This window comes from Hevea brasiliensis, chromosome 10 (genome assembly GCF_030052815.1).
Source record: "Hevea brasiliensis isolate MT/VB/25A 57/8 chromosome 10, ASM3005281v1, whole genome shotgun sequence".
NCBI classification, from domain to species: Eukaryota; Viridiplantae; Streptophyta; class Magnoliopsida; order Malpighiales; family Euphorbiaceae; genus Hevea; species Hevea brasiliensis.
Genome location: NC_079502.1, coordinates 19779289 through 19804761, shown reverse-complemented (window position 1 = coordinate 19804761; position 25473 = coordinate 19779289). Strand labels below are relative to the sequence as shown.

Here is a 25473-nt window from a genome sequence, read left to right as displayed (position 1 = left end):
TACTATGGACCTAAGACATAGGATATATGGTAGGATCTAAGAAAAACAAGGCATGTGTGGATGAAATAGAGGTTTATATTTTGCTTCTCTTTTTTACAAGGAATAAATAGCGGCATTCATGAACTATTCATGCTACCAACCATAAAAAAATGCTTCCAGGCTGAATTTAACCATACAAATAGTATTTCTCCAACATGATTTTATCTTGAGACCTATTCAACTTCCTTCCCTTTAATTCTTGGTTGTCCTATTCTTTTCTTTCAGTGACGAGATGAAGGTTATCATTGTAGCTTGGTCAAGAGAATTTCTTTTTGAAATTGGTCCTCAGGAACCTGTTCTTGAAATAAAAAGAAAGATTGAACTCCTCCTTGGTGTTCCTATAGCTTCACAGATTCTAGCAGTGTTTGGTTGGGAATTGGTAGATGGACTAGACATGGAAGATTACCCCATTGTCACTGAAGGTAGAAAAATTGATCTCACAATCAAACCAATGACTCCACCATTCAACAACCACAATAGGAAGATCCAAATCATAGTAAAATTTTCTTTTAGGCAGATTAGCATGGAAGCAGATAGAACAGAAACTGTGCGTAGCTTGAAAGAAAAAATTCATATTGTTGAGGGTACACCAATCAAAAGAATGTCTCTTTTCTTTTCTGGGGTAGAATTGGATGAAGATTTTCGCAATCTCACCGAGTATGGTATTCGTGAATTCTCTGAAATAATTGTGTTCCTTAAGACTCTGACTCGTCTGAGGGATGATCCACCTACAAGAAAGCTAAACATTGTCGTGCAAACTTCTTCTTCTTTGCTTAATGCTGCGAGCATTCCTTTGGAGATGAAGGACTCGAGTACTATTAATGACCTAAGGAGGCTTCTTTTGAGCAGAAAAATTCTTCCCCAAGATGATTATTTGTTCATACACAAGCAGAGGATCATGCGTGATCATTGCAGCCTTCGATGGCATGGCGTTGAGAGTGGAGATTCTCTTTATGTGTTCAAGGGGACGGTAAACCGTAATGGATACTGAGATATGATCCAGAGGATGATCTACACTTACGGTTGCAGAAGAATTGGCTCATATTATTGCACATAATAAAATTTAGTAGCATATATATATATATATTAAATTTGTTAGAAGATGAAAAATTATGAAATTATTTAATTTTCTTTTGGGTGCCTAGAAAGAAAAAGATGCAAGCATGGATAGTTTGTTGATGATTTGATCTTATAACAAGCAAGATTCTGTCTTCTGCATGATATTTTCGTTCTTATGTTGTCCTTAACTCTCATGAGTGACTATTCTGTCAAAACAAATTTCCTTTTAGGCTAGTTACCATTGCAATAACACGAGTGCCAAAACAGCCTAGCTAGTTCTAATTTCATCCATCAGTAATGGATCCAATTTTTTTATTATGCTTCATGAACTGAGCCATCCTTTTGTTGGCACAATTTAGCATTCAAACTCGTTACCTTCTGTAAATTACTGCAGTATCATTAAGTTAAAGTTCATTGATTGTCATTGACTCAATTTAATTCGTTACATAAAATGGGCAATAGGTTTAATGCACAGCTTTTTTTTTTTTTTTTTTTTGTCTAAATGTGATTAATTATAACTATGATTTTTCCTTTTCGATACTCTGGAAATTCTTTAATGCATGTTTAGATACCAATATTTGAAACAAGGGATTTGAATTTAATTTTAATATAAATTATTGATAAAATGTAAATTTCAAATAGCACCGTTTTACTTATTATAAGAACTTTTTAGAGGAATTTTGAAATAACACAGTTTTATAAATCATTTCAAATGCACACATAAATAAAATTATCTTTATTTTTATAAGTCTAATATAATTCATAATTCTAATCAACTGAACAAAACATATACTTTTACCAAATTCAAATCTCATATTTCAAATTCCGATAAAGGGAAGAGAGAACCCTCGTTCATGCAGTACTATCGCATATGATAATTATATGTTTCCATTAGAAACTAAGAGGTTCTCCTGTCCTAGTGAACTGCACATCAGAACCTTCATTGATATGGTACCTATATAAAGGAAGATGATCTTGCATCTTCCTAGAAAGCCTCCAAAGAGTAATATCCTTAGTCTCAATACCCCAAACCTCTCCAATCTTTTGCTTCAACTGTATCACCGTATCCTTATTAGGGTTAACCTTGACATTGATTCTAAAAGCCAAGCAAGTGACTGTGATATTGACATTGATTTCCTTTCTAACAAGAGCAACATCAAGAATAACACCAACCATTGGATAACCAAATTTATATCGCGTGATCGTGCAAAAATCAAACAATCTTAAATTGTTGTAGAGAAGTGTTTGTCGAGAGATTGGAACACCTGTATATTCTTTTATCTTCTCTTTGAGTTGCTCTATAGTTGCACTTGTTGGGATTGAAATTAAGGGCCTCACTTCTGCTTCTCCATCAATTAGGAATGTTATTACTTGTTCTTCTTCTACAGCTCCTATCAATTAATCCATTAATATTATTAATTAAGTGTTAGTGCATAACACAATGTATATATGCAATACAAGAACAAATTAATTTGCATGTCCAGTCATGAAGCTGATTAATGAATTGCTTGTTAATAATCACTAACTAAGGAAATTTATGGAATGCATTTTTACAATAAAGGTTCTATTTCCTTTTTTGTGAAATAAAAAGTCGTTCTAACAGTTATATGTATGTTATATTAATTGAAAATGAAATATTCAAATTTTTTTATATTATTAATGAATTGAGAAATTAAAATTTAAAAGTTTTAGAATATAATGAGAAGATAAATAAATGCAATGTAAGTATAAGTAAATTAATTTTTTATTTTATATAAAAAATAGTGTTTTAGTTTTTTCAAGCAAAGTTACTGTGGATTTATAAATTATTCTGTCCTTTTTTATTTTTTTTTTCTATATTTTATAATGATTAGCAATAAAATTACCATTATTCTTAAAATGAAAAAATAAATAATATATAGTGTTCACAGGAATAATAAAAATAAATTTAAAACTTGTACTATTTACAAATAGATAGAATCAGTAGCGTGGAGATCTCATATTTGCTATTAGAATGGGATGCATTTCTTCCATTTTTCAATTACAATTTACTAGAAAGTCCCCAAATCCCTGTTATCACGAACAATTGGAGATCTCTCTTTTAGTGTATACAATACATGAAGTTTTGCGTTTTATTATCTTCCTAAAGATTTCCTTTGTTATTATTATTATTTTTGAAACAAAAGAAGAAATTATCCCTACCCATATAAACACCACGTGGTGAAAGAAAAAAAAAATCAACTTAACATATGCTTAATTTTTCTTTTCTATTTTAGGTGACAAATGTTGTGCTTTAAGGGCCACTGCTTTCTTTATACCTACTAGAAAATAAAATTGAAAATTGAAAATAAAATCACACACCTGACAATTTAATAGCTGTAAAATCACTTGGCACTTAAAATTAATTAAAAGAAAAAAAAATGAAATTTGATTAGGTTATAATTAATATAATCTAAAAGAAAAGTAATTAAAAAAAAAAAAGAAAAGAGAAGAAAACGTAGACTAGAAAGTATAGCAGACACAAAGCCTTGAACAGAGCGAAGCTTATTTTTGTGCTAGGATGGTGAAGGAATTTGGATATGAAGGCTGTTTGAAAATGATATGTTCTGGGAAATGTACAAATATAATTCAAATCCAAACTCCCTTGTTATTTACTGCCACCTTTCTTTATGGGTTGTCACACTAAAAGCAACCTATCATTAAAAAAATAATAATAATAAAATTGGCGACCAATCAAATCAGTTGCTAATCTATTAAAATCGATTAGTAATCGATTTAACCGATTGTAATAAGGCAGATTACAAATAGTAATTGACAGTCAAATTAGTTGTAAATAGTAAATGATGTTTAAATCAATTGCTAAGTTAATTAAAGTTTAAAAAAATAAAACTTTGGTAAAAAATTGTCTATTGATAGCAGCAACTGATTTAACAACTAAAATATAATCAATTACAAATAATTTAGTGCCTTTAATTTTATAATTTTACAACTATTTTATAAATCAATCGCTATTTGCAACTAATTTAACAATTAAAAAGTTATTTATTAATTAAAAAAAATTAAATTTCCAAATAATAAATAAAATTTCAAATAAATAAATTTCTCAAAAAAATACTAAAATAATAAATTATTAATGAAAAAATAGTACTAAAAATTAATACAAAATATTAAAAAATTTACTAAAGATAACTATTATAAAAAATATTAACAAAAAAATAAATATAAAAAGATATTTATAAGAAAATTACTAAAAAATTTAATATATATATTATAACAAAAAATTACTAAAAATTAATACTACAAATAATTTACTAATAAAAGATAAATTTCTACAAAAATTTTTATTTTATCCCAAAGAAAAATAAATTAAATAAAAAAGATGAGAAAGAAAAATATTATGAAGAAAAAAAAAGATGATAAAGAAAAAGATAATAAAGAAAATAGGTGAGAAAGAAAAAAGAAAATAAAAAAATAGGTGAGAAAGAAAAAGATGATAAAAAATTAGATAAGAAAGAAAAAGATTATAAAAAAGAAAATATACGACAAAAAAAAAGATGAAAAAAATATGTCAAAAAGGAAAAGATGATGAATAAAATATATGAGAATGCAAAAAGATGATGAAGAAAATGAAAAGAATGAGAGAAAAGAAGAGTAATGGGGAAAAATGATTAGTAATTTATATAAGAGAATTAGTAACCGATTGTTTGTTACTAATTTCTTTTAAAAAAAAAAGATGAGAAAGAAAAAAATGATGGGAAAAATAGATAAAAAAAAAAGATTACAAAGAAGAAAATATAAGAGGAAAAAAAAAAGACGATGAAAAAAATATGTTAGAAAGGAAAAGATGATGAATAAAATATATGAAAATTAAAAGATGACAAAGAAAATGAGAAGAAAGAGAAAAAAGAGTAGTGGGAAAAGAAAATGATTAATGATTTATATAAGCGAATTAACAAATGATTGTTAGTTGCTAGTTTCTTTTAAAAATTGGGTAGAAATTTATATAAACTATTACCAATTAATTGGTAAATTAGTTACAAATCAAAATAAAAAAGCAAAAAAATTGGTGAGAATTTTTTGCAAGAAAAAATCGATTTCAAAAACCAGTTACTAACAGTAACCGTTTAGCAAATCAGTTGTAAATTAAAATAAAAAACAAAAAGTTGGCGAGAAATTTTTAGGGGAGAAAATTGGTTGTAAAATCGGTTACTAATAGCAACCGATTTTACTTAGTTTTAAAAATCGGTTGCTATTAACAATCGATTTACAAATCGGTTGTAAATCAAAAAAGAAAATAAAAAATTGGGCAGAAATTTTAAGAGAAAAAAATTGAGTTGTAAAATTGATTATTAATAGTAACTAATTTTAGTAAGTTACAAAAATTAAATGCTACAAGCAATCAATTCGCAAATCGGTTATAAATAAAAAAAATAAAAAATTAAATGAAAATTTTTAAGAATAAAATTTAGTAACCAATTTGTAATAGTTGCAAAAATTGATTGCTAGCAAGGAATCGATTGCAAATAATTACAAATAATAACTAATTTTAGCAATCGATTTTTTTAACCGATTGCAAAATCGGTTGCTAACTTTTGAGTTAATTAAAATAATTTTTTAATTTTTTAACCGATTCACTAAATTAATTGTTGTTAATACCGAATTTAAAATTGATTGCTATTAATAATAGATTTTAGCAACTGATTTCTTAATCATATATCTAAAATTTTTCTATTATCGATTAATGACTAATTTAGCAACCAATTATAAATTGATTGTTAATAACAATTGATTTAATAACCGATTCTTGAATCGTTTTCTTAATTTTAAAAAATTAACTATTTTATTCAAAAATAAAATTGGTTGCAAATTTTTTTTTTTTAGTGCTATTCATTATTCTCTTGACAAATGTAATGGGCCTACTACCTAATGGTGTCCTAGTTTAGACCAGTTTTAGTACATATTATGTTCTGCTTAAAGTGTGAAATAATTTATTTATTCTTTACTCATTAATTAAATAAAAATTAATTTATTATATTAATTAAATTTAACCCTTAAATTTTTTGAAATATTTCTAATTGAGGTAAAAAAAAAAAACTAGTTACATATATACAATGATAACGTTTTTTAATGTATTTAATTATATATAGATATGATAAATTTTAATTTAATATATTAATTTAACTTAAACTCAATCAATTTAAAATATTTTTAATTTGCATCGAGTTGCATTAAATTTGAAATTACTCATTTTCAAATGACATAAAATCTAAAGTTAATATAATAATTTATATGTTTCCATGGAAACTAATTCGTTAAAATTGAGTTAATTAATCTAAATTTTATTTCAAAATTAAATAAATAAAAATTATATTTTTTTGAAAATTAGCATTTTAACATAAAATGACTCATAATTTATAAACCAGTTTGAATTTAATTTAAATTTTATTTTATACAATGATTAAATATATAATTTTAAAAAATTTATAATTTGAAATAATTTGATATAAACTTATTTTTTAAAAAATAAAATTCAAAATAACTCGGAATTTAAAATAATGTGTAACGATCGGGCTCCAACCACGAGAGGAATTGTTCATTTTGGCCATAAGCCTCATGGTTTTGTCTCATAGGTAGAATGAAAAACTTCCCAAGAGGTCACCCATCCTAAGATTTCTCTCAAGTGAGCACGCTTAACCCTGGAGTTCTTCCAATTCTCCAGGCCATTCCACCAAAAGGCACCTCTAGTGATTAGTTCCCCCATTTTATATATTATTACTTTTTGAACCCAAGACCATCTCCGTATTTTGTCAATGTGGGATTTGTCTAAGAGACCTTTGATAAGGGACCAAGAATTGAAGAAATATAATGACTTCTTTTGGAATAAATCATATAGAAGAAAAGAATTGAATTAAATTTCCACACGATTATAAAGTTTTTGACCTAATTTCTATTTCTCTAAAATGATTTCTTTTTTATTTTTTAAGTTAAAAAAAAATTGAATTGAATTCATATAAAATTCTAGTTTCCAACTTGGGAAATTACATTTCCAAATATGAGAATTAAACAAAAATCAATTCAAAATTTTCAAATCACTAGTTTTCAAATAGGCTAAATAAGCAAGAAAAGAAAATTTCTTTTAACATAAAAAGGAGTTCATTTTAAAGAAATATAAATCAAGAAAAAAAATTGAATAATTGTGTGAGAATTCAATTCTATTCTTTTCTTGCATAAGATTTATTCCAAAAAAAGCCATTATTATTTAATATTACACTAATAAGTCACATTATAATATAAAAATAGAAGATCTTCTTTATCTTTAGTTATTAATCGTATGCATGGTAAATTAAAAGAATTAAATTAAATTCTCACACAATTATACAGTTTTTAGTCCAATTTCTATTTCTTTAAAATGATTTCTTTTTTATTTTTTAAGTTAAAAGAATGAAATTCTTTTATTTATTCTTGATAAAAAAATCATTTTCAAAAAAGAATTAAATTTAATTTATCACACAATCATTTTAATTTTTTTAATGATTTCTCTTAAAACAAATTTTAATTAAAAATAATTGAATTATTTACCTATTAGGTTTCTAAACATGAGAATTAACCAAAAAAAAAAATAAATTTTGAATTGAATTCTTGTAAAATTCTAGTTTCCAACTTGTGGAATTATGTTTCCAAATATGAGAATTGAAAAGAAAAATAACTCAAAATTTTTAAATTAGTAGTTTCCAAATAGGCTAAATGGGCAGGAAAAAAAATTCTTTTAATTTAAAAAAGAGTTCATTTTAAAGAAATATAAATCAAGATAAAAATTAAATAATTGCGCGAGAATTTAATTTAATTCTTTTCTTGCATAAGATTTATTTCAAAGAAAACTATTATTATTTACTATTACACGAATAGGTTACATTATAATATAAAATAGAAGATCTTCTTTATCTTTAGTTATTAATCATCTGTATGATAAATTCAAAAAATAGAAATTTTAATTAATTTCTTTTTTTTTTATAAATTCTCATGTTTGGAAATATAATGACTTTCTTTGGAATAAATCATATGCAAGAAAAGAATTAAATTAAATTTCCATACAATTACACAGCTTTTGGCCAAATTTCTACTTCTTTAAAATGATTTCTTTTTTATTTTTTAAGTTAAAAGAATGAAATTCTTTTAGTTATCGACTTGGTTTGATGAAAAAATCATTTTCAAAAACAGAATTAAATTTAATTTTTAATGTAATCATTTTATTTTTTTAATGATTTCTTTTCATACAAATTTTAATTAAAAATAATTGAATTAGTCACTTATTACATTTCTAAACGTGACAAAAAAAATAATAATAAATTTTGAATTATATTTCTGTAAAATTTTAGTTTACTTGAGGAATTGTGTTTCCAATTATGAGAATTGAAATAAAAAATTAATTCAAAATTTTCAAATTACTAGTTTCCAAATAGGCTAAATGAGAGGGAAAAAAATTCCTTTAACAAAAAAAGAGTTTATTTTAAAGAAATATAAATGAAGTCGAAAAATTTGAGTAATTGTGTGAGAGTTCAATTTAATTCTTTCCTTGCGTAAGATCTATTCTAAAGAAAGCCATTAATATTTACTATTACACAAATAAGTCACATTATAATATAAAAATAGAAGATCTTCTTTATATTTAATTATTAATCACCTATATGGTAGATTAAAAAAAAAATAGAAATTTTAATTAATTTCTTTTTTATAAATTTTCATGTTTGGAAATATAATAACTTTCTTTGGAATAAATCATATCCTAGAGAAGAATTGAATTAAATTTCCATACAATTATACAGTTTTTTTGCCTAATTTCTATTTCTTTAAAATGATTTTTTTATTTTTTAAATTAAAAGAATGAAATTCTTTTATTTGTCGACTTGCTTTGATAAAAAAAAAAATCATTTTCAAAAAAATAATTAAATTTAATTTTTCACTTTTTAAATAAATTTTAATTAAAAATAATTGAATTATTCACTTATTAGATTTCTAAATATAAGAATTGATAAAAAAACAAAATCATTTTTGAACTGAATTCTTGTAAAATTCTAGCTTCCAACTTGGGGAATTATGTTTCCAAATATGAGTATTGAAAAAAAAAATCAATTCAAAATTTTCTAGTTTCCAAGTAGGCTAAATAAGTTGGAAAATTTTTCTTTGAAAATAAAAAAGAGTTCATTTTAAAGAAATATAAAACAAGATAAAAATTGAATAATTGTATGAGAATTCAATTCAATTCTTTCCTTGCATATGATTTATTCCAAAGAAAGCCATTAATATTTACTATTACACGAATAAGTCACATTATAATATAAAAATAAAATATCTTTTTTATCTTTAGGTATTAATCGTCTATATAGTAAATTAAAAAAATAGAAATTTTAATTAATTTCTTTTTTATAAATTCTCATGTTTGGAAATATAATAACTTTCTTTGAAATAAATCATATACTAGAGAAGAATTGAATTAAATTCCCATACAATTATACAATTTTTAGCCTAATTTCTATTTCTTTAAAATAATTTTTTTATTTTTTAAATTAAAAGAATGAAATTCTTTTATTTGTCGACTTGCTTTGATAAAAAAAAATCTTTTTCAAAAAAATAATTAAATTTAATTTTTCACACAATCATCTTAGTTTTCTAAAGATTTCTCTTTAAATAAATTTTAATTAAAAATAATTGAATTATTCACTTATTGAGTTTCTAAACATGAGAATTGACCAAAAAAAAAAAAAAAAAATCTTTTTTCAATTGAATTCTTGTAAACTTCTAGTTTACAACTTGGGAAATTATGTTTCCAAAAATGAAAATTAAAAGAAAAAATCAATTGAAAGTTTTCAAATTACTAATTTCCAAATAGGCTAAATAAGCTGGAAAAAAAGTCTTTTAACATAAAAAAGAGTTCATTTTAAAGAAATATAAATCAAGGCAAAAATTGAATAATTGTATAGGAATTCAATTTAATTCTTTCCTTACATAAGATTTATTCTTAAGAAAGCCATTACTATTTACTCTTGCACGAATAAGGTACATTACAATATAAAAGTAGAAGATTTTTTTTTTTATTTTTAACTATTAATCATTTGCATGGTAGATTAAAAAATAAAAATTTTAAAATATATTGAACACTGTGCTGTCTCCTCACACTACAAAAATCATTCAATTTTGCAATCAATTTTTACAATAAGCTGAAATTGGTTGCTATTAGTTATTAGCAATTAATTTTACAATCAGTTTGTTATTTCAATTTATTTTTTGTAAAAATAGTTAATTTTTAAAAATTTAACAATTGATTCAAGAATCGCTTGCTATAATTAATTGTTAAATCGATATTAAAAAAATCTTGAATATATGATTAGCAACAGATTTTAAAATTGATTGCAATTAACAATCTATTTAAAAGTTTTTAGGGAATCAGCTACTAAATTAAAAAGTTATTTTAGCTGGCTCCAAAATTTAGCAATCAATTTACAATCGATTGCAAAAATCAGTTGTTAAATAGCAACTAATTTTTGCAACATACTAAAATCAATTGCTAATTGCAACCGATATAATTAATTATCGGTTGCTAAATATTTCCCCCAAAAATTCTTACTCAATTTTTTGTTTTTCTTTCATTTGTAACCAATTTTGTGAATCGGTTGCTAATACTATCTGATTTTTGCAACAAAATGAAATCGGTTGCCATAAGCAACTAATATCCGTTGCAAAATTTCTCCTTAAAAATTCTTGCCTAATTTTTGTTTTATTTTTTTTCATTTACAACCGATTTGCGAATCAATTGCTAACAACAATTGATTTTTGTAATCGATTATGAACTGATTGCAAAATTTTTCTCCAAAAATCCTCACCTAATTTTCCTAAAAAATTAGCAATTGACAATCAATTGCTAATTTGCTTATATAAATTACTATTTATTTCTTTTCCCACTACTCATTTTCTATTTTCTCTTTCTTTCTTTCTTCTTTTTTCTACCATTTTCTTTGTCATTTTTTTTTCTTTCTCATCTATTTTATTCACCATCCTTTCATTTCTAATATATTTTCTTCAATATCTTTTTTTTTTCTTATCTATTTTCTTTTTCATCTTTTTCTTTCAATATCTTTTTTTTTCTTATCTATTTTCTTTTTCATCTTTTTCTTTCTCATTTTTCTTCATCATCAACTTTTTCTTTCTTTTCTAATTTCTTACAAAGTGACTGGTTGTAAATAATTACCGACTTACAAAGTGATTGCAAATTTGCCAAACTTAAAAATGTAAAATCTGTACTATTCACAGAGAATAGTAAAATTGGATTCATTTTAGTATATATAATATGAATATTATTTTGATATATTATGTAAAAATAAATAATGGATTTATTGAAAATTAATGGACATAGTAGGCCATATCTGTTATTAAAATGGGATGCATTTCTTCTATTTTTAAATTGTAATTTACTAAAAAGTCCCAAATTCCTGTTATCATGAACAATTAGAAATTCTCTTCTAGTGTGTTTTATTACCTTCCTAAAGATTTCCTTTATTATTATTTTTGAAACAAAAGAATTAAATCAACACTCGAATATTAGTCCCATCTACAGAAATATCTAATAAAATTAAAAATAAAATCACATACCTCACAATTTAATAGCTACAAAAAAAAAAAGAAAATAAAATTTGATTAGGTTATAATCAATATAATCTAATAGAAAAGCAATTAAAATAAGAATTAAAAGAGAAGAAGAAGGAGAAAAGAAAAGAAAGCATACACTAGAAAGTATAGCAGGCACAAGCCTAGAACAGAGCAAAGCTTATGTTTGTGATATGATAGTGAAGGAATTTGGATCTGAAGGCTATTTGAAAAGGGTATGCTTCTGGGGAATGTATAAATATAACTTAAATCCAACCTCCCTCAGTATTTACTGCCACCTTTCCTTATTGGTTGTCACACTAAAAGCAGCCTATTTATTATTCTCTAGACAAATGTAATGCCCTGCTACCAAATGGTGTCCTAGTTTGTACTTGAGGAAAAAAAAAAGTTATATAAAAAATGATAAAGTTTTTAAATTTATTTAATTATATATAAATAATTTAACGTATTAATTTGACTCAAACTCACTCGATCCGAAATATCTCTAATTTGTATTGCGTTGCATTAAATTTAAAATTGCTCATTTTCAAATGACGTAAAATTTAAAATTAATATGATAATTTATATTATTTGAGTGAAGCCAATCCATTACAATTGAGTTAATTAATCTGAATTTTATTTAAAAAATAAATTAATAAAAATTATATTTTCTAAAAGACTTAACATTTTAACATGAAATGACTTACAATTAATAAATTAGTTTGAAATTAATTTAAATTTTATTTTATGCAATGATTTAATATATAATTTTAAAAAATTTAAAATGAGTTGATATAAAGTTTTTTTTTTAAGAATAAAATTCAAAATAACTCGGAATCTAAATAATGCCACCCCATCCACCCAGCTCATTTGACACCTCAAATTACGTGAGAAGAAAACTACTTGCCAATTTTGCCAATCCTCCATATTTGTGTTGCTTTATAGTCAAATCATTTTTAATTTTACTTTCTAAAATTTTAACGGTTTTCCTTATTTGGTTTTTACGAGTTTATTTCAAGTGATTAAAAATTTATAAAAATTTAATTTTATTAATTTCTTTTCTTATGAATACTCATGTTTAGAAATATAACGCCTTTTTTGAGAATAAATTATATCTAAGAAAAGAATTGAATTAAATTCTTACATAATTATATAATTTTTAACCCAATTTCTATTTCTTTAAAATGATTTTTTTTTAAATTAAAAGAATGGAATTCTTTTACTTAATGACTTCGTTCGGAAAAAAAAAATATATTTACAAAAAAAAATTTAATTTGATTTTCATAAAATCATCTTATTTTTTGAATGATTTCTTTTAAAATAAATTTTTGATTAAAAGTAATTGAATTATTTGCTTATTAAGCTTTCAAATATGAGAATTGACAAAAGAAAAAAAAAATCACTTTTGAATTGAGTTCTTGTAAAATTCTAGTTTCCAAATTAAGAGATTATGTTTTCAAATATCAGAATTGGAAAAAAAATAAATTCAAAATTTTCTAATTACTAGTTTCCAAGTGGGCTAAATAAACCAAAAAAAAAAAAAATTTAACATAAAAACTAACTCATTTTAAAAGAAATATAAATGAAGACAAAAATTGAATAATTGTGTGAGAGTTCAATTCAATTCTTTTCTTGTATATGATTTATTAAAAAAAAAAAGCCATTAATATTTAGGCTATTAGACGAATAAGCCACCTTATAATATAAATGTAACACCCACTACTTTTCGACGTCAGAATTCCTCTCGTGGATGGGAAATTCTCGTGAAATTTAAGGTTTCACGAACAAGAGAAATAATGGTAAGTTTTATACGTATGATACGATGTCTTAAAGATGTGTTTAAGAGTGAAAAGGTTTTAAGTATTATTTTTAAGCAGAAGGAACTTCGGCAGTTAAAGTCCTTTTTACTGTTCAAATGTTCTTTTGGACATAATGGACTCTGACAGCCAAAAGCTTGGCTTTTAACAACTAAAAGCCTAGTGCACCTAGCCATGAGGACAAGCAAGATACTACTAAAGCACAAATGGGACAAGCCTGAAGCAACAATGTGGTGCATGCGGGGAGATATGAGAGGAGGTCTAAGTGACAAGGGCGTCGTCGAATTGAGTGGGGGAAATGTAACACATCAACCCCAAGCTCCTGTAGAATCCAAAATTTTCTTCGTGAAACTACTAGCTAGTAAGGTTGGACATAAGTCTTGCGGGCATGGAGGAAAGACAGGTGGTGCATGGAGCAAGCAACACAAGTGGCTAGCATGGTTGGTGGCATAAGAGCACCTATGGGCCAACTAGTTGAGCAGTTGAAATAGAATCAGCTGGAACTCTCCAAAATGGCCTAGAATATGCTAGCACCTAGGAGACTTGTGTGAAAAGTCCCAGAGTTGTCTAGCCTTCTCTCCACACCTTCAAGGGAAGCTTACAGGAAGGTGACTTCGAGTAGCCATTAAGGAATTAAAGCTTCTAAAAAGGTGCCTTTGAGTAGCCCCTAAGGTATTGAAGCTTCCAGAAAGGTGACTTTGAGTGGCCTCTAAGGAACTCTAGATCCTCCATGCAAGTTGTCATGAAAATATCTAGCTAAGGAGGTGCACACCTTTCAAGGAGACTCATCCTAGCCATCCAAACTATGGAGGTGGAAGAGATCGGATCCTTGCCATCCATTTTGGAGGTGTATTCTCCATCACACGTTGAGGAGGTGGAGAAGCCTATAAATAGGGACTTAGGCAAGTCATTTACATCCATCTTCCATATTTTCAAATGTATTACAACTTGTACACAAAAGCCTCATATAGTATTACTTCAAGAGTACTACAATTTTCCCCTTTGCCAAATTCTCTTCCTTTGTTCCTTTTGTGTGCTTGGCTTCCTTAAGAGACTTTTGTCACTCATGTTATTCTACTTTTTGGGCTAACATAGTGAAGGTTGACTTAGTCCATCTAATTGGCTAAGTGCCTCACAGTTTTGGTGTTAAAATCACTAAGTTCGTGATAGTTGGTATCAACTTTTAGCAATAAAAAGTCCCCTTAATAGTAAGGGTATAAATAGCCCACTTTAGTTTTTTTTTTCCTTCAAAAGTTGGTTCTCTCTCTCTCTCTCTCTCTGTGTCTGTCTATCTATCTCTCTTTCTCTTTATACTATTAAATGCAAAAAGGTTTAAATTGAGTTTTCTTAAAAAATTTCATGCTTGGATGCTTAGATTTCATGGGGGAGCTCAAGAATTCAAGAGATTATCGAAGTTTTCTCGTCCCTCTCTCTCAATCTTGTTTTCAAGAGAGAAAGGTATTTCTCACTTTTCCAATTTCTTTTAAATGATCAAAATAATTAATGAGAATGTTTTCATAAGTGAGTTTGAGAAGCATGGATTGTGTGTAAGAAAAGAGTGGTTTTAGCTTTTGTATCTATTTTGATTTTTTTTTGAAAGATTTTGCATGTTGTTGATTGGAGAATCTTTTAATGCATGTTGGGTTTTGGTTTTAATATAAGTTTAGGATGTGTTAATATATGATAGAATTTTGGGTTTTAACCATATTAAAGATAAATGAGTTAGCTTTTGGAAGTTTCCCTTAACGGTGTTCCTTGAATGAAATGAGTATTTTTTCAGTTTGATGGTTGTTTGATGGATGCGTGCAACATCCTTAATAGTATTTACTTGTTTGTATGTGTTTGTGTTGAGTTGGTTGGGTCATATGAGGTTTTGGGAGCAGGAGAATTGTGTTTGGAGTGAGTTTTGGGCAAAAAGAATTATGCAGAATTGAAATTAAGAATTCTGGAATTTCTTAGGTGTGGCTACCAAAAACCATAGTTTCGGTAGCCAGAGTAGTTGAAGCTTTTTAGGGGTTTTCCTTAGTTCAGGACTTCGACAGCCAAAGTTTTAAACTTGGATAGCTGGAATATAATAGGACTTCGATGGCCAAAGTTCCTTACTTCGATAGCTGCAATTGCCACTATCCAAATAAGGCATTTAAGGTTCAGGACTTTGGAAGCCGAAGTCTCATGCTTTGGCAGTCGAAGTTGGTTCTACTAGCCTTATTTTCCTTTATCTTCTAAGGCTTCAAAACTTGTTTTTATGATCCAAAAGGACCAAGAATAAGATGTTTAGCATGTGTATAGAATTTTTGAGCTCCAAATAACTCTTTAGAGTCTGACGTTTATAGGATCAAACTTTAAGGACTCGGGGAGCTAAGGATCCAAGGATAGCTACCATTCATGTTAGGTGGTTGATAGGCAACAAGAGGTGAGTAACACTAATCCTAATAAATGAAACTGATTAATTGAAATCATAATCATCCATATGCATCATGTCATTATTTATTAAGATGTATATATCTAGAACATGAAGATGTTGCATTTATGCATAATTACTGTTATTGCCGATGGATGTTGGATGACCCACTGGTTTCGCCCATTATATAACTATGTTATATGTTTATGGTCATGCGTGATATGATATGATATGATATGATGTGGTAAGACCAGGTGAGGCCTAATAAGCCCCTAGATCACAATGTTTTAAGCAGAAGTCATAAGGAGCCTCCGTATGAGCCAAGCACATTGGAATTGTTATGTATTTAAGCGGAAGTTCTGAGGAGCCTATGTATGAGCTAGGCACATTGGATATGGGAAATCATTGGTGACAAGTCTATCTTATGGGAAATGTTTGTGATGTGAAAAAAAATCATGTGATTAATGCATTGCATATATATGAAATGAATAATTTATGTTTAGCTAGTTTACTCACTGAGCTCTTAGAAGCTTACCCTATTCCCTTAACCTCAGATGCAAAATTGCAGGGATAAAGGTGTCTTCAAGGAGAGCTATCAACAGGAGAAGCTTTAGCAAGTTTTATGTGTGTTGAGTTTATAGAATAGACATATAAATTATAATGGTTAGATACTGTGCTTGGTTGTAAAGAATTGTATTATGTATTGTTATTGTTTAAGTTAGGATATGCATGTATATTTACCTTAATCTATAAGCACACTCATTAACGTTTCACAAATGTATGAAAGGAGTACACTTTAGTAGTTATGTATTATTTGAATCATTTTAAAAGAAAATGAATTATGTTTCAATGTAAATGCTAAATGTGATTGGTTATGAGTTGCTCAGGTTTTGGTATATACATGGAATGAGCTTATGATTAATAGGTTTTAGGCTTGCTATGGATTCTGGCAACCTTAAGCTAACTCAATCCCTAATATCAATAGTGGCCTCTAGTTGGGTCGTTACAAAGTTGGTGTCAGATCTCTAAGTATGTTGAGTGGACTTAGATGTTAGTGAAAGTCTTAATGAAGAAGGAAAGAAAGTTGTCAACCAACATAGTTAGGAAAATACATGCCCATTAGGGTTGTGTCCTTGTATGTTCTGTAATGTATTAATGTTTCATGTTATGACTATAATATGTTTTATACTATGTTTTATGACATGCTTTTTGTTCATGTGAATCCACATGAACCTTATGTATGCTCAACACTTATTATTTGCTTTCAGAAAATGCGAGGTTCAAGACGGTCTACAAGGTTGACTGATGCATAAGCCAAAAATGAAGGTGTAGGAGCACTACCTGCTAACCCTATAATGAGGGAAAAAGCTAGTAGAAGTGGAAGGGGAAAATCCTTAAAAGGCCTTAAAAGGTCTTCTAAGGTTAGTAGAGAGACCTTGAGTGCACCCAGAATGTCTGTGGATACATGAAGGGGTTCTGATGGCTCTCAGCAATAGTAGGAGGACCTTAGGTTTTCTAGTTTGGGAAGAGAAGAGGAAGATAGATATGAAGAGGGAGGGGATGAGTCAGAGTTTGTAACCCCACCACTATAAGGCCAAGAACATGGGTTTGTGTTTAACTATCCACAACAGGGAAGTTTTGTAAACCCTGGGTTTATGAGCTACCCTCAATACCCAACTTTCATGCCCTACCCACATTTTAGCCTTTACCCCATGTATCCTTCTTAACAGTACCCCCAGAACCCTCTAACCACCATAGGAACTCAAAACCCCATAGAGGGAGCAGCAGGAGAGCAAGCTCCACCACCACCCCTTATATTCCCAACAGTTACAAAACAAGAGGCTATATCAGGTAGTAGATGTAAGGCAAAGATGACAGACTACCTAAAGCTAGATGCACCTAAATGCAAGGAAGGAGATGATCCTTTTGAGTATGTTAAGGCAGTCAAGATGATAGCTGGTGAACTTGATGCTAGGGATAATAGGGCCATTCAGATGGCTAGGTTTACTTTGAAATGTAAAAAGGCAAATGGTATAAGGCTTATATTGCTAGTAGGGTTGATTGCATGACCTGGACTCAATTTGTGACAGAGTACCAACTGGACTTTTTTTCTAGAAAACTCTAGGGAGTTGAAGGTCGTAGACTTTGAATAGTTGAGGCAGACAACTAGCATGATTATTGATGAATATACACATAAATTTGTGGAACTTCTGCAGTATATAGCGCAGAGTATGATACTAATAAGAAGAATGCAAAGAGGTACACCCAGAGGCTGCACAAGTGCCAAAATAGTTTAGCTAGTTCTAATTTCATCCATGGGTGAGGGATCCAATTTTTTTTATTATGCTTTAAGAATTGATTCATCCTTTTTGTTGGTTCAATTTTGGATTCAAACTCAATACCTTAAAATTCTATAAATTACTCCAGTATCACTCAGTTAAAGCTCATTGATGGTCATTGACTCAATTTAATTCATTACATAAAATAGACAATAGGTTTAATGAAGAGCTTTTTTTTATGTTTAATTCACATAAGTACATGATAATTCATAACTATGATTTTTCTTTTTTGATAATTTGAAAATTCTTTAATGCTATGTTTGGATACTAATATTTGAAATAAAGGATTTGAATTTAATTTTAATATAAATTATTGATAAATGTAGATTTAACATCATTTTATTTATTAATTATAAGGACTTTTTAGAGTAAGTTTGAAATAACACCATTTTACTTATTATAAGAATTTTTTAGAGTGATTTTGAAATAGCATAATTTTATACATCATTTCAAAATCACACGTAAATAAAATGATCTTTATAAGTCTAATATAATTCATAATTCTAATCAATCAAACAAAACATTTACTTTTATTAAATTCAAATGTCATATTTAAAATTCTGGTAAAGAAAAGAGAGAACCTTCGTTCATGCAGTATTATCGTATACGATAATTATATGTTTCCATTAGAAACTAAGAGGTTCTCCAATCCTAGTGAACTGCACATCAAAACCCTCATTGATATAGTACTTGTATAAAGGAAGATGATCTTGCATCTTCCTAAAAAGCCTCTAAGAGTAATACCCTTAATCTCAATGCCCCAAACCTCTTCAATCTTCTTCTTCAACTGTATCACAATGTCCTTATTAGGGTTAACTTTGACATTGATTCTGAAAGCTAAGTGACTGTGATATTAACATTGATTCCCTTTCTAACAGGGGCAACATTAAGAATAATAACAACTATTGGAGAACCAAATTTAATTAAATTGTTGTAGAGATCTGCTTGTTGAGAGACTAAAACACCTGTATATTCATATCTTCTCTTTGAGTTGCTCTATAGTTGCACTTATTAGGATTGAAATTAAGGGCCTCACTTCTGCTTCTTTATCAATATTTTTTATAAGTAAATTTTATTAATTAAAAATCTAAGAAAAACTTAGCAAACATAGTTCAAACTAACCCCGGTCGATAAACCACTCCAATACTGTTACACCTTACCCCTCCGTAAGGCATAACATGATCCCGTAGTATACCTAATGAATTACCAAACTTTATCTACTGATAACCCATTAAATATACTACAAGGGATTTTAAACCTTTTCTTATTTCTTTTTACAGTGGTGAGCACTTTTGATAGGTGTTAAATTTTTTTTAAGTAAAGTAAAATCAAATAACAAATCTGAAGTATCAATAATTTCTATAAAAATTTTGGTAGAGTGTCGTCTGTATTTGGAGCAAAATAGTTCTTCAAAAACCTGTAAAAAGCACTTTCAGTATATTTGTTCAATCCCAAACTCCAATATGGCTCAACTCAAATCAGTGTCCTCAACACAGTTCAAACTCAATTCAATATTATTTTCAGTAATTCCAAAGATAAAGTGCAAAATAAATGAGTATTTCAAAAGCTGAAATAAGAGAATTGTAATGCAACATTTTGCCAGCCCAAAATAATTTATAACTTTATTTTATAACTGCTCAAGACCAAGTACAATATATACATACAATTCACATACATTACAATAAAAATTACAAAGAGATGGTATACTCAAAATACCAGGCAAAGTCCCAAAAGTATAGCACAACCAACCTACTCTGCTACTTTATCTGTCTGTTTACCTGCGACATCAATGAAAAAGCTATCGCTGAGTAAAATTTACTCAGTGGTGCACAATAACAATTTAAAATGCGGTATATAAAACTTTTATTGACAATTTACAATTGAAATAATTCATAATTTCAGGTCACAATTTTCAAAGCTCATATAACACAAATTTGATCAAACAATTTAATAATACAGTGTTGCCAATCAATAACACAACTTAGGTCATGACACAAATTTTCCGAACATGCTGTGTTGTACACCACGACAAGGCATACTCACCCCACTAATCGAAATCAATGAGGGAGGTGGCTAGCTAAATAATGAGTACTTATCCATACTCACCTCAGACTGGCAAGTCAAAGAGGGAGGAATATAGTCATACTCACCCTATAAATGGAGGAGGAACATAGTAATATTGTCATGCCAAGTGTGAATAAAAAATAATTCTAAATCACAATATTTAAATATTTCATACAAACCACAAATCACATTTTATCTCAAAATTTCTATTTGCAAAGTAGGCAATATAATAATTTCCAAATAAAATTCTCAAAGCCAAAACAATAAAAAATTATTCATAACTCATAGTAAAACCAGTGAATATAAAAAGTATTGTGTACAGACCTAATTTGAGTCGCCTCTAGGCCTTGACTCAATGTTCCATATGCTTTTCAATATCCTTTTCAACTGAAACACACAATTTAAAGTGTTTCAGTACTCAGTTAAATTGTTTCTAATAATAAAATCAAATATCTAAATTTTCTTGGTACTATTTCCTTCAATTCATTTCATTAGTCAACCTATAATGTTGATCTTTGATGCACTCTAAGTGAGTCAATTTTAATGTTCCCAATTTATTACATTTTATAGTCTCTAAGTGTTGGTATATGTTACCAATTTCATTTTAAAGCTTATTGCATTTTATTGCCATTTTCTAGATTTCATGGCTAATATTTACTGTCTATTGGACCAAGCTACAGTGTAAATTTAACAGATTTCTCTTCATTAAATTGTTTCTCATTGTGTCTTCTTTAATTTTCTTTTTGAATCACTCTATTTGGAGTTATATAGCTCAAGTTATGGTCAATTAACCATAACTATGTCAAATCTAAATTTTAGTTTCCTTTTTAGGCATTTTCAGTTCTGAATTTATTAATTTATTTGGACTATTTGTAATCACATTGAGGTCTAGCATTCTTCATAAGTATTGTTGCCCTATGTCTTAAGGACAACAAAAAATTTTGCTTATCATTTTTCAAGTCTTATAGAATTCTTTATAGACAAATTGTTAACTTGGACTCAAAGGTCCTATATTGGCAAGGTCCTCAATTAGGTCAATGGCTTTGACCTTAAATTCTGATCTTATACATTTATAATTTGAGAAAGTTGTCTAAAACAATATTTTGGGTCTCTTTCTTAGCTTTCCAGATTGGTATAGCTCATTTAAATTGGACACTTCTGGTGGGAGATATGCTTATTTGAATTTTCTGGATTTTATGGTCAAATGTACTAATTCCATATTTAGTGTGCCAACTTAATCAAGTTAATTGTCCTAGTTCCCTTGATTTTGGGGTTTTGGTCAAACTACCAATATTGTAGATCTATGTCTTATTGAAATTTTAGGACTGATTTCATGTCATTTGGAGTTTTATGGACCAAGTTATGATCATTTTACTATTGCTGGTCAAGTTGCACTTATATTACAAAGTTTAGGTCATTTTTAGGTCAAAGTCAATTCGGCCAGTTTTTTGTAACCCAACTTTGGCGATCATTTTGACTTGCTAATTGGCATTTCTGGGCTTGGTGGTCTTCACCAAAGTTGTAGCCCTATGTCTAAGCTTTCCAACAGTATAAATTTCATGTCATGTGGACATGTTTTGAGTGAGTTATGGCCAATTGAATGGCTATTATTCATATGGTCAAATTCTGGGTTCCTATGTTATGCTAATCCGGATTTCGTCATTCTTTTAGGTCACTTCTAGGCAGAATTTGGGTAACACTTCTACATGAAAGTTGGCCTATTTTATGTCTAGTTTTGCCTTCAATTGGCCTCATACCAATTAGGGTCACACAAATTCACTTATGGCTTAAAATGTATACTGCCCTTAAACACAATTCTCATACACCAACCAATGCACATTCAACTTGTTATAATTTCACTTCCTATACCTTATTTTGGATTTGTACCAAACCATAACCATTCATCACATCACATTGTGGTCAATTTGGGCAGAATATACAAACTCTCCATACACCAAATACAACTCAGAATTACAAAGTCCAAATTTAATAATATATACGCATAACACACCTAATTAACACATATGATTCCCACTAATCATTTACATATATATTCTTCAATCCTTGGTACCATAATGCATCAAACCATTCCCTGAAAATTAAACACTCCTATTTACACCATAAGGCTACCGAATTATCCAATTGCAAATGTCTCCTCAATTGCTTTCAAGCTTCCAAAATCAATTGCTCAAATACATAAACACATGGAATTAACTAACCAATACATCAAATTTCTTTAATCAAACTTAATTCCCATTAAACATCATCAATTACATAATTACAATTGAGAATAATCTGCTCACCTTTCCTTTCCATGGCTACTGAAAGTTACACCCAATAATTACTCAAGTAATTCTTTCAATTTTTCAACCAAAATACTACCCACAACCTCAACACAAGTTTTAATTAAGCAAGGAAAGAAAATGGACACTTACCTCTAGTTAGAGCTTGCAAAAACCTCACCAATCTTGCTTCTTTTTTCTGCCATAACACTTCCTAAGCTGTGTAGACTAAATTTAATGAAGGAAATTATGTGGAAAATGGCTTGAAAATGGGTGTATGGAGCTTGGTTTGGGGACATCAATGGAGGTTTCTTAGGGGAAGATAAATTCGGCCAAATGAAGTTTTTGAGGAAGAAGAAGATTCATGAAGTGTTAGTGGGAAAACTGTCTTTATATAGTTTATATAATCCCACTTAGTGCTCCAATATCTCACATTAAACATTTAATAATCCAAGTTTCCATATTTGCAAATTAATCCCCCATTTCTCTTTTAATTGTACTTCATTTTTAAATTTCATTTTTCATGAAAGTTTCAAAGTATAATACCACTTATTTTTAATGGAAATTTAGGTCAAAAGGAAACTCGGGGTGTCAATTGACCAAAATGTCCCTATTCGGTTTGTATTCTCGATTTTTCGGTAACACCTATTTTTGTCGATTTCTTAATTTTTTATTTTTCTTTGTACTAATTTATTAATTTTTCTTTGACATTTTCTAAGTCAATTATGTCTCAATAGATGTTTATTTAAGTCCCAAAACTATTTCCCAGGGTTCTCCGCGGTCTAGGGCTAGTCAACGGTCCTCGCCGCAACTTTCCGATGCAGTTACCCATCGCTACGGTTTTTGGCTCATTTAACTTAATCACATTTCATTGCTCTTATTTTTCCTTTGTTTTTCTTGTATTTTCCTCTATTGTATTTCATTATTTCATGTCTCCTTACTAATATTTAAGTGTAGTTCCGGGCATTCTAGCTGTCTGGATAGACACTGGTCACCGGAACAGTAGAACGCACTACCGAATATAGGGGTGTTACAAATACACCCATTTTAGAAACTACGATGCTAAATTAAAAAACTGGAACATACCTCAAAACAAAAAGAAAATTACAAAACAAACAGACTTGATACTAAAATTGCAGCCTCAACAACACAAAACCATATAGCATAAATAGAGATTAGGAGCAATCATAATAAGCCAAAAATGCAGCACCAACTGTAACACCCCTATGTTCGGTAGTGCGTTCTACTGTTCCTGTGACCAGTGTTGTCCGGACAGCTAGGATGCCTAGAACCATACTTAAATATTGGTGAGGAGACATAAAATAATGAAATACAAGAAAATAAAATACAAGAAAAACAAAGGAAAAATAATAGCAGTGAAATGTAACAAAGTTAAACGAGCCGAGAACCATAGCAATGGGTGACCGCACTGGGAAGTTGCGGCGTGGATCGTTGACTAGCCCTAGATCGCGGGAAACCCTGAAAAATATTTTTAAGACTTAAATAAATATCTGTTGAAGTATAAATATCATTAGAAATATCAAAGAAAAATTAATTAATTAGTACAAAGAAAAACGAGAAATCGAGAAAATGACAAAACTCGGTGTTAACGAAAAATCGGGAATGTAACCCGAACAGGGGCATTGTGGTCATTTGACACCCCGAGTTGTCTTTTGACCTAAATGTCCATTAAAAATAAATGATATTACACTTGGAAAATGTCATGAAAAATAAGAAATATGATACATAATACAAATAGTGGAAGTGTGGGGCATAAATTACAAATTGTGAAACTTGGGAATTAATTAATCCTAAACTAAGGTTAGTGCTCCACTAATTATATTTTAAGGGAACTATATAAGGGTTTAGTGGACAGAATTATTTCTTCATCTTCAACCTCCCAACACCAAGCCGAAGTGAGCCTCTATTGAAACACCATGGCCGAAGCTTCATCACCTTCCATGCACCTCAATTCTAACCACTTTTTACACTAGTTTCCTTCATTAAACCTTGCATACTCAACTTGGGAAAGCTATTAGGAGCAAGAAAGTTAAGTTTTAGTGAGGTTTTGAAGAATTTCAAAAGTGGTAAGTATATATTTTTAATTCTTGTTTCATTAAACTTTGAATGGGTTTTGTGGTTAGTTGATTTGTGGAAGGATTTTTGAAGTTTGATGAATTAGTGGAAATGTACATTTTGGCAGCCATGAAACTTCAATATGAACAGCTTATTCTTGCATGTAAATAGTGGTTAGAATGATGATTTAAATGTTTGATTATATTGTACTTGAATTCCATGTGTAAGGTATGATTTGGAAGCTTAAAAAGTGAAAATGGCAATTGATGGATATGTGTAAACTTGTAGCAGCCTCATGAAGAAGATTGAAGTGTTTGAGTTCATGAAATATTGTTGAGTTATGTTGTCATTGATGGCAGCATGTGCATATGAATAATTGTTTGAATTTGGATATGTGTATAGTGGTTTGAATTTGGATATGTAAATGAGGTATGTCATGTGGTTAATTGTTGTAATTGGACTTGGAAAAATTCTGAGTTATAATGTGTATGTTGAGAGTGGTTACAAGCTGCCAAAATGACCAAAAATGTATTGCTAAATGTGTTAATGTTATGGTACAAACCAGAATTGGCATGGGAGAGTGAACTTGGTAAGCATAGGATGTGTAATTGGTAAAGGATGAACAAATTGTAATAGGGCAGTGTATGTTTTGGCTTAGAACCTTAAGTATGTGGCTCCAATTGGTATGAGACCAATTGGAGGTGAAACTAGGCACAAAATATGCTATATTTCATGAAGGAAGCTTACCAAAATTCTGCTTAGAAGATGACTTGAAAAAT

General features: G+C 28.7%; 1 protein-coding gene across 1 annotated transcript; it reads left to right on the top strand.

The window, feature by feature from the left end:
* The first annotated feature begins 271 nt into the window (after positions 1–271).
* On the top strand, positions 272–1030 carry LOC110651399 (uncharacterized). The gene has a single exon (XM_021806728.2). It carries the CDS (start codon positions 272–274, stop codon positions 1028–1030), a length of 759 nt encoding a protein of 252 aa, XP_021662420.2.
* The last annotated feature ends 24443 nt before the right edge of the window (positions 1031–25473 follow it).

Coding starts and splice junctions, on each gene's coding strand:
- LOC110651399 (XM_021806728.2), top strand. CDS start 272: ATGAAGGTTATCATTGTAGCTTGGTCAAGAGAATTTCTTTTTGAAATT.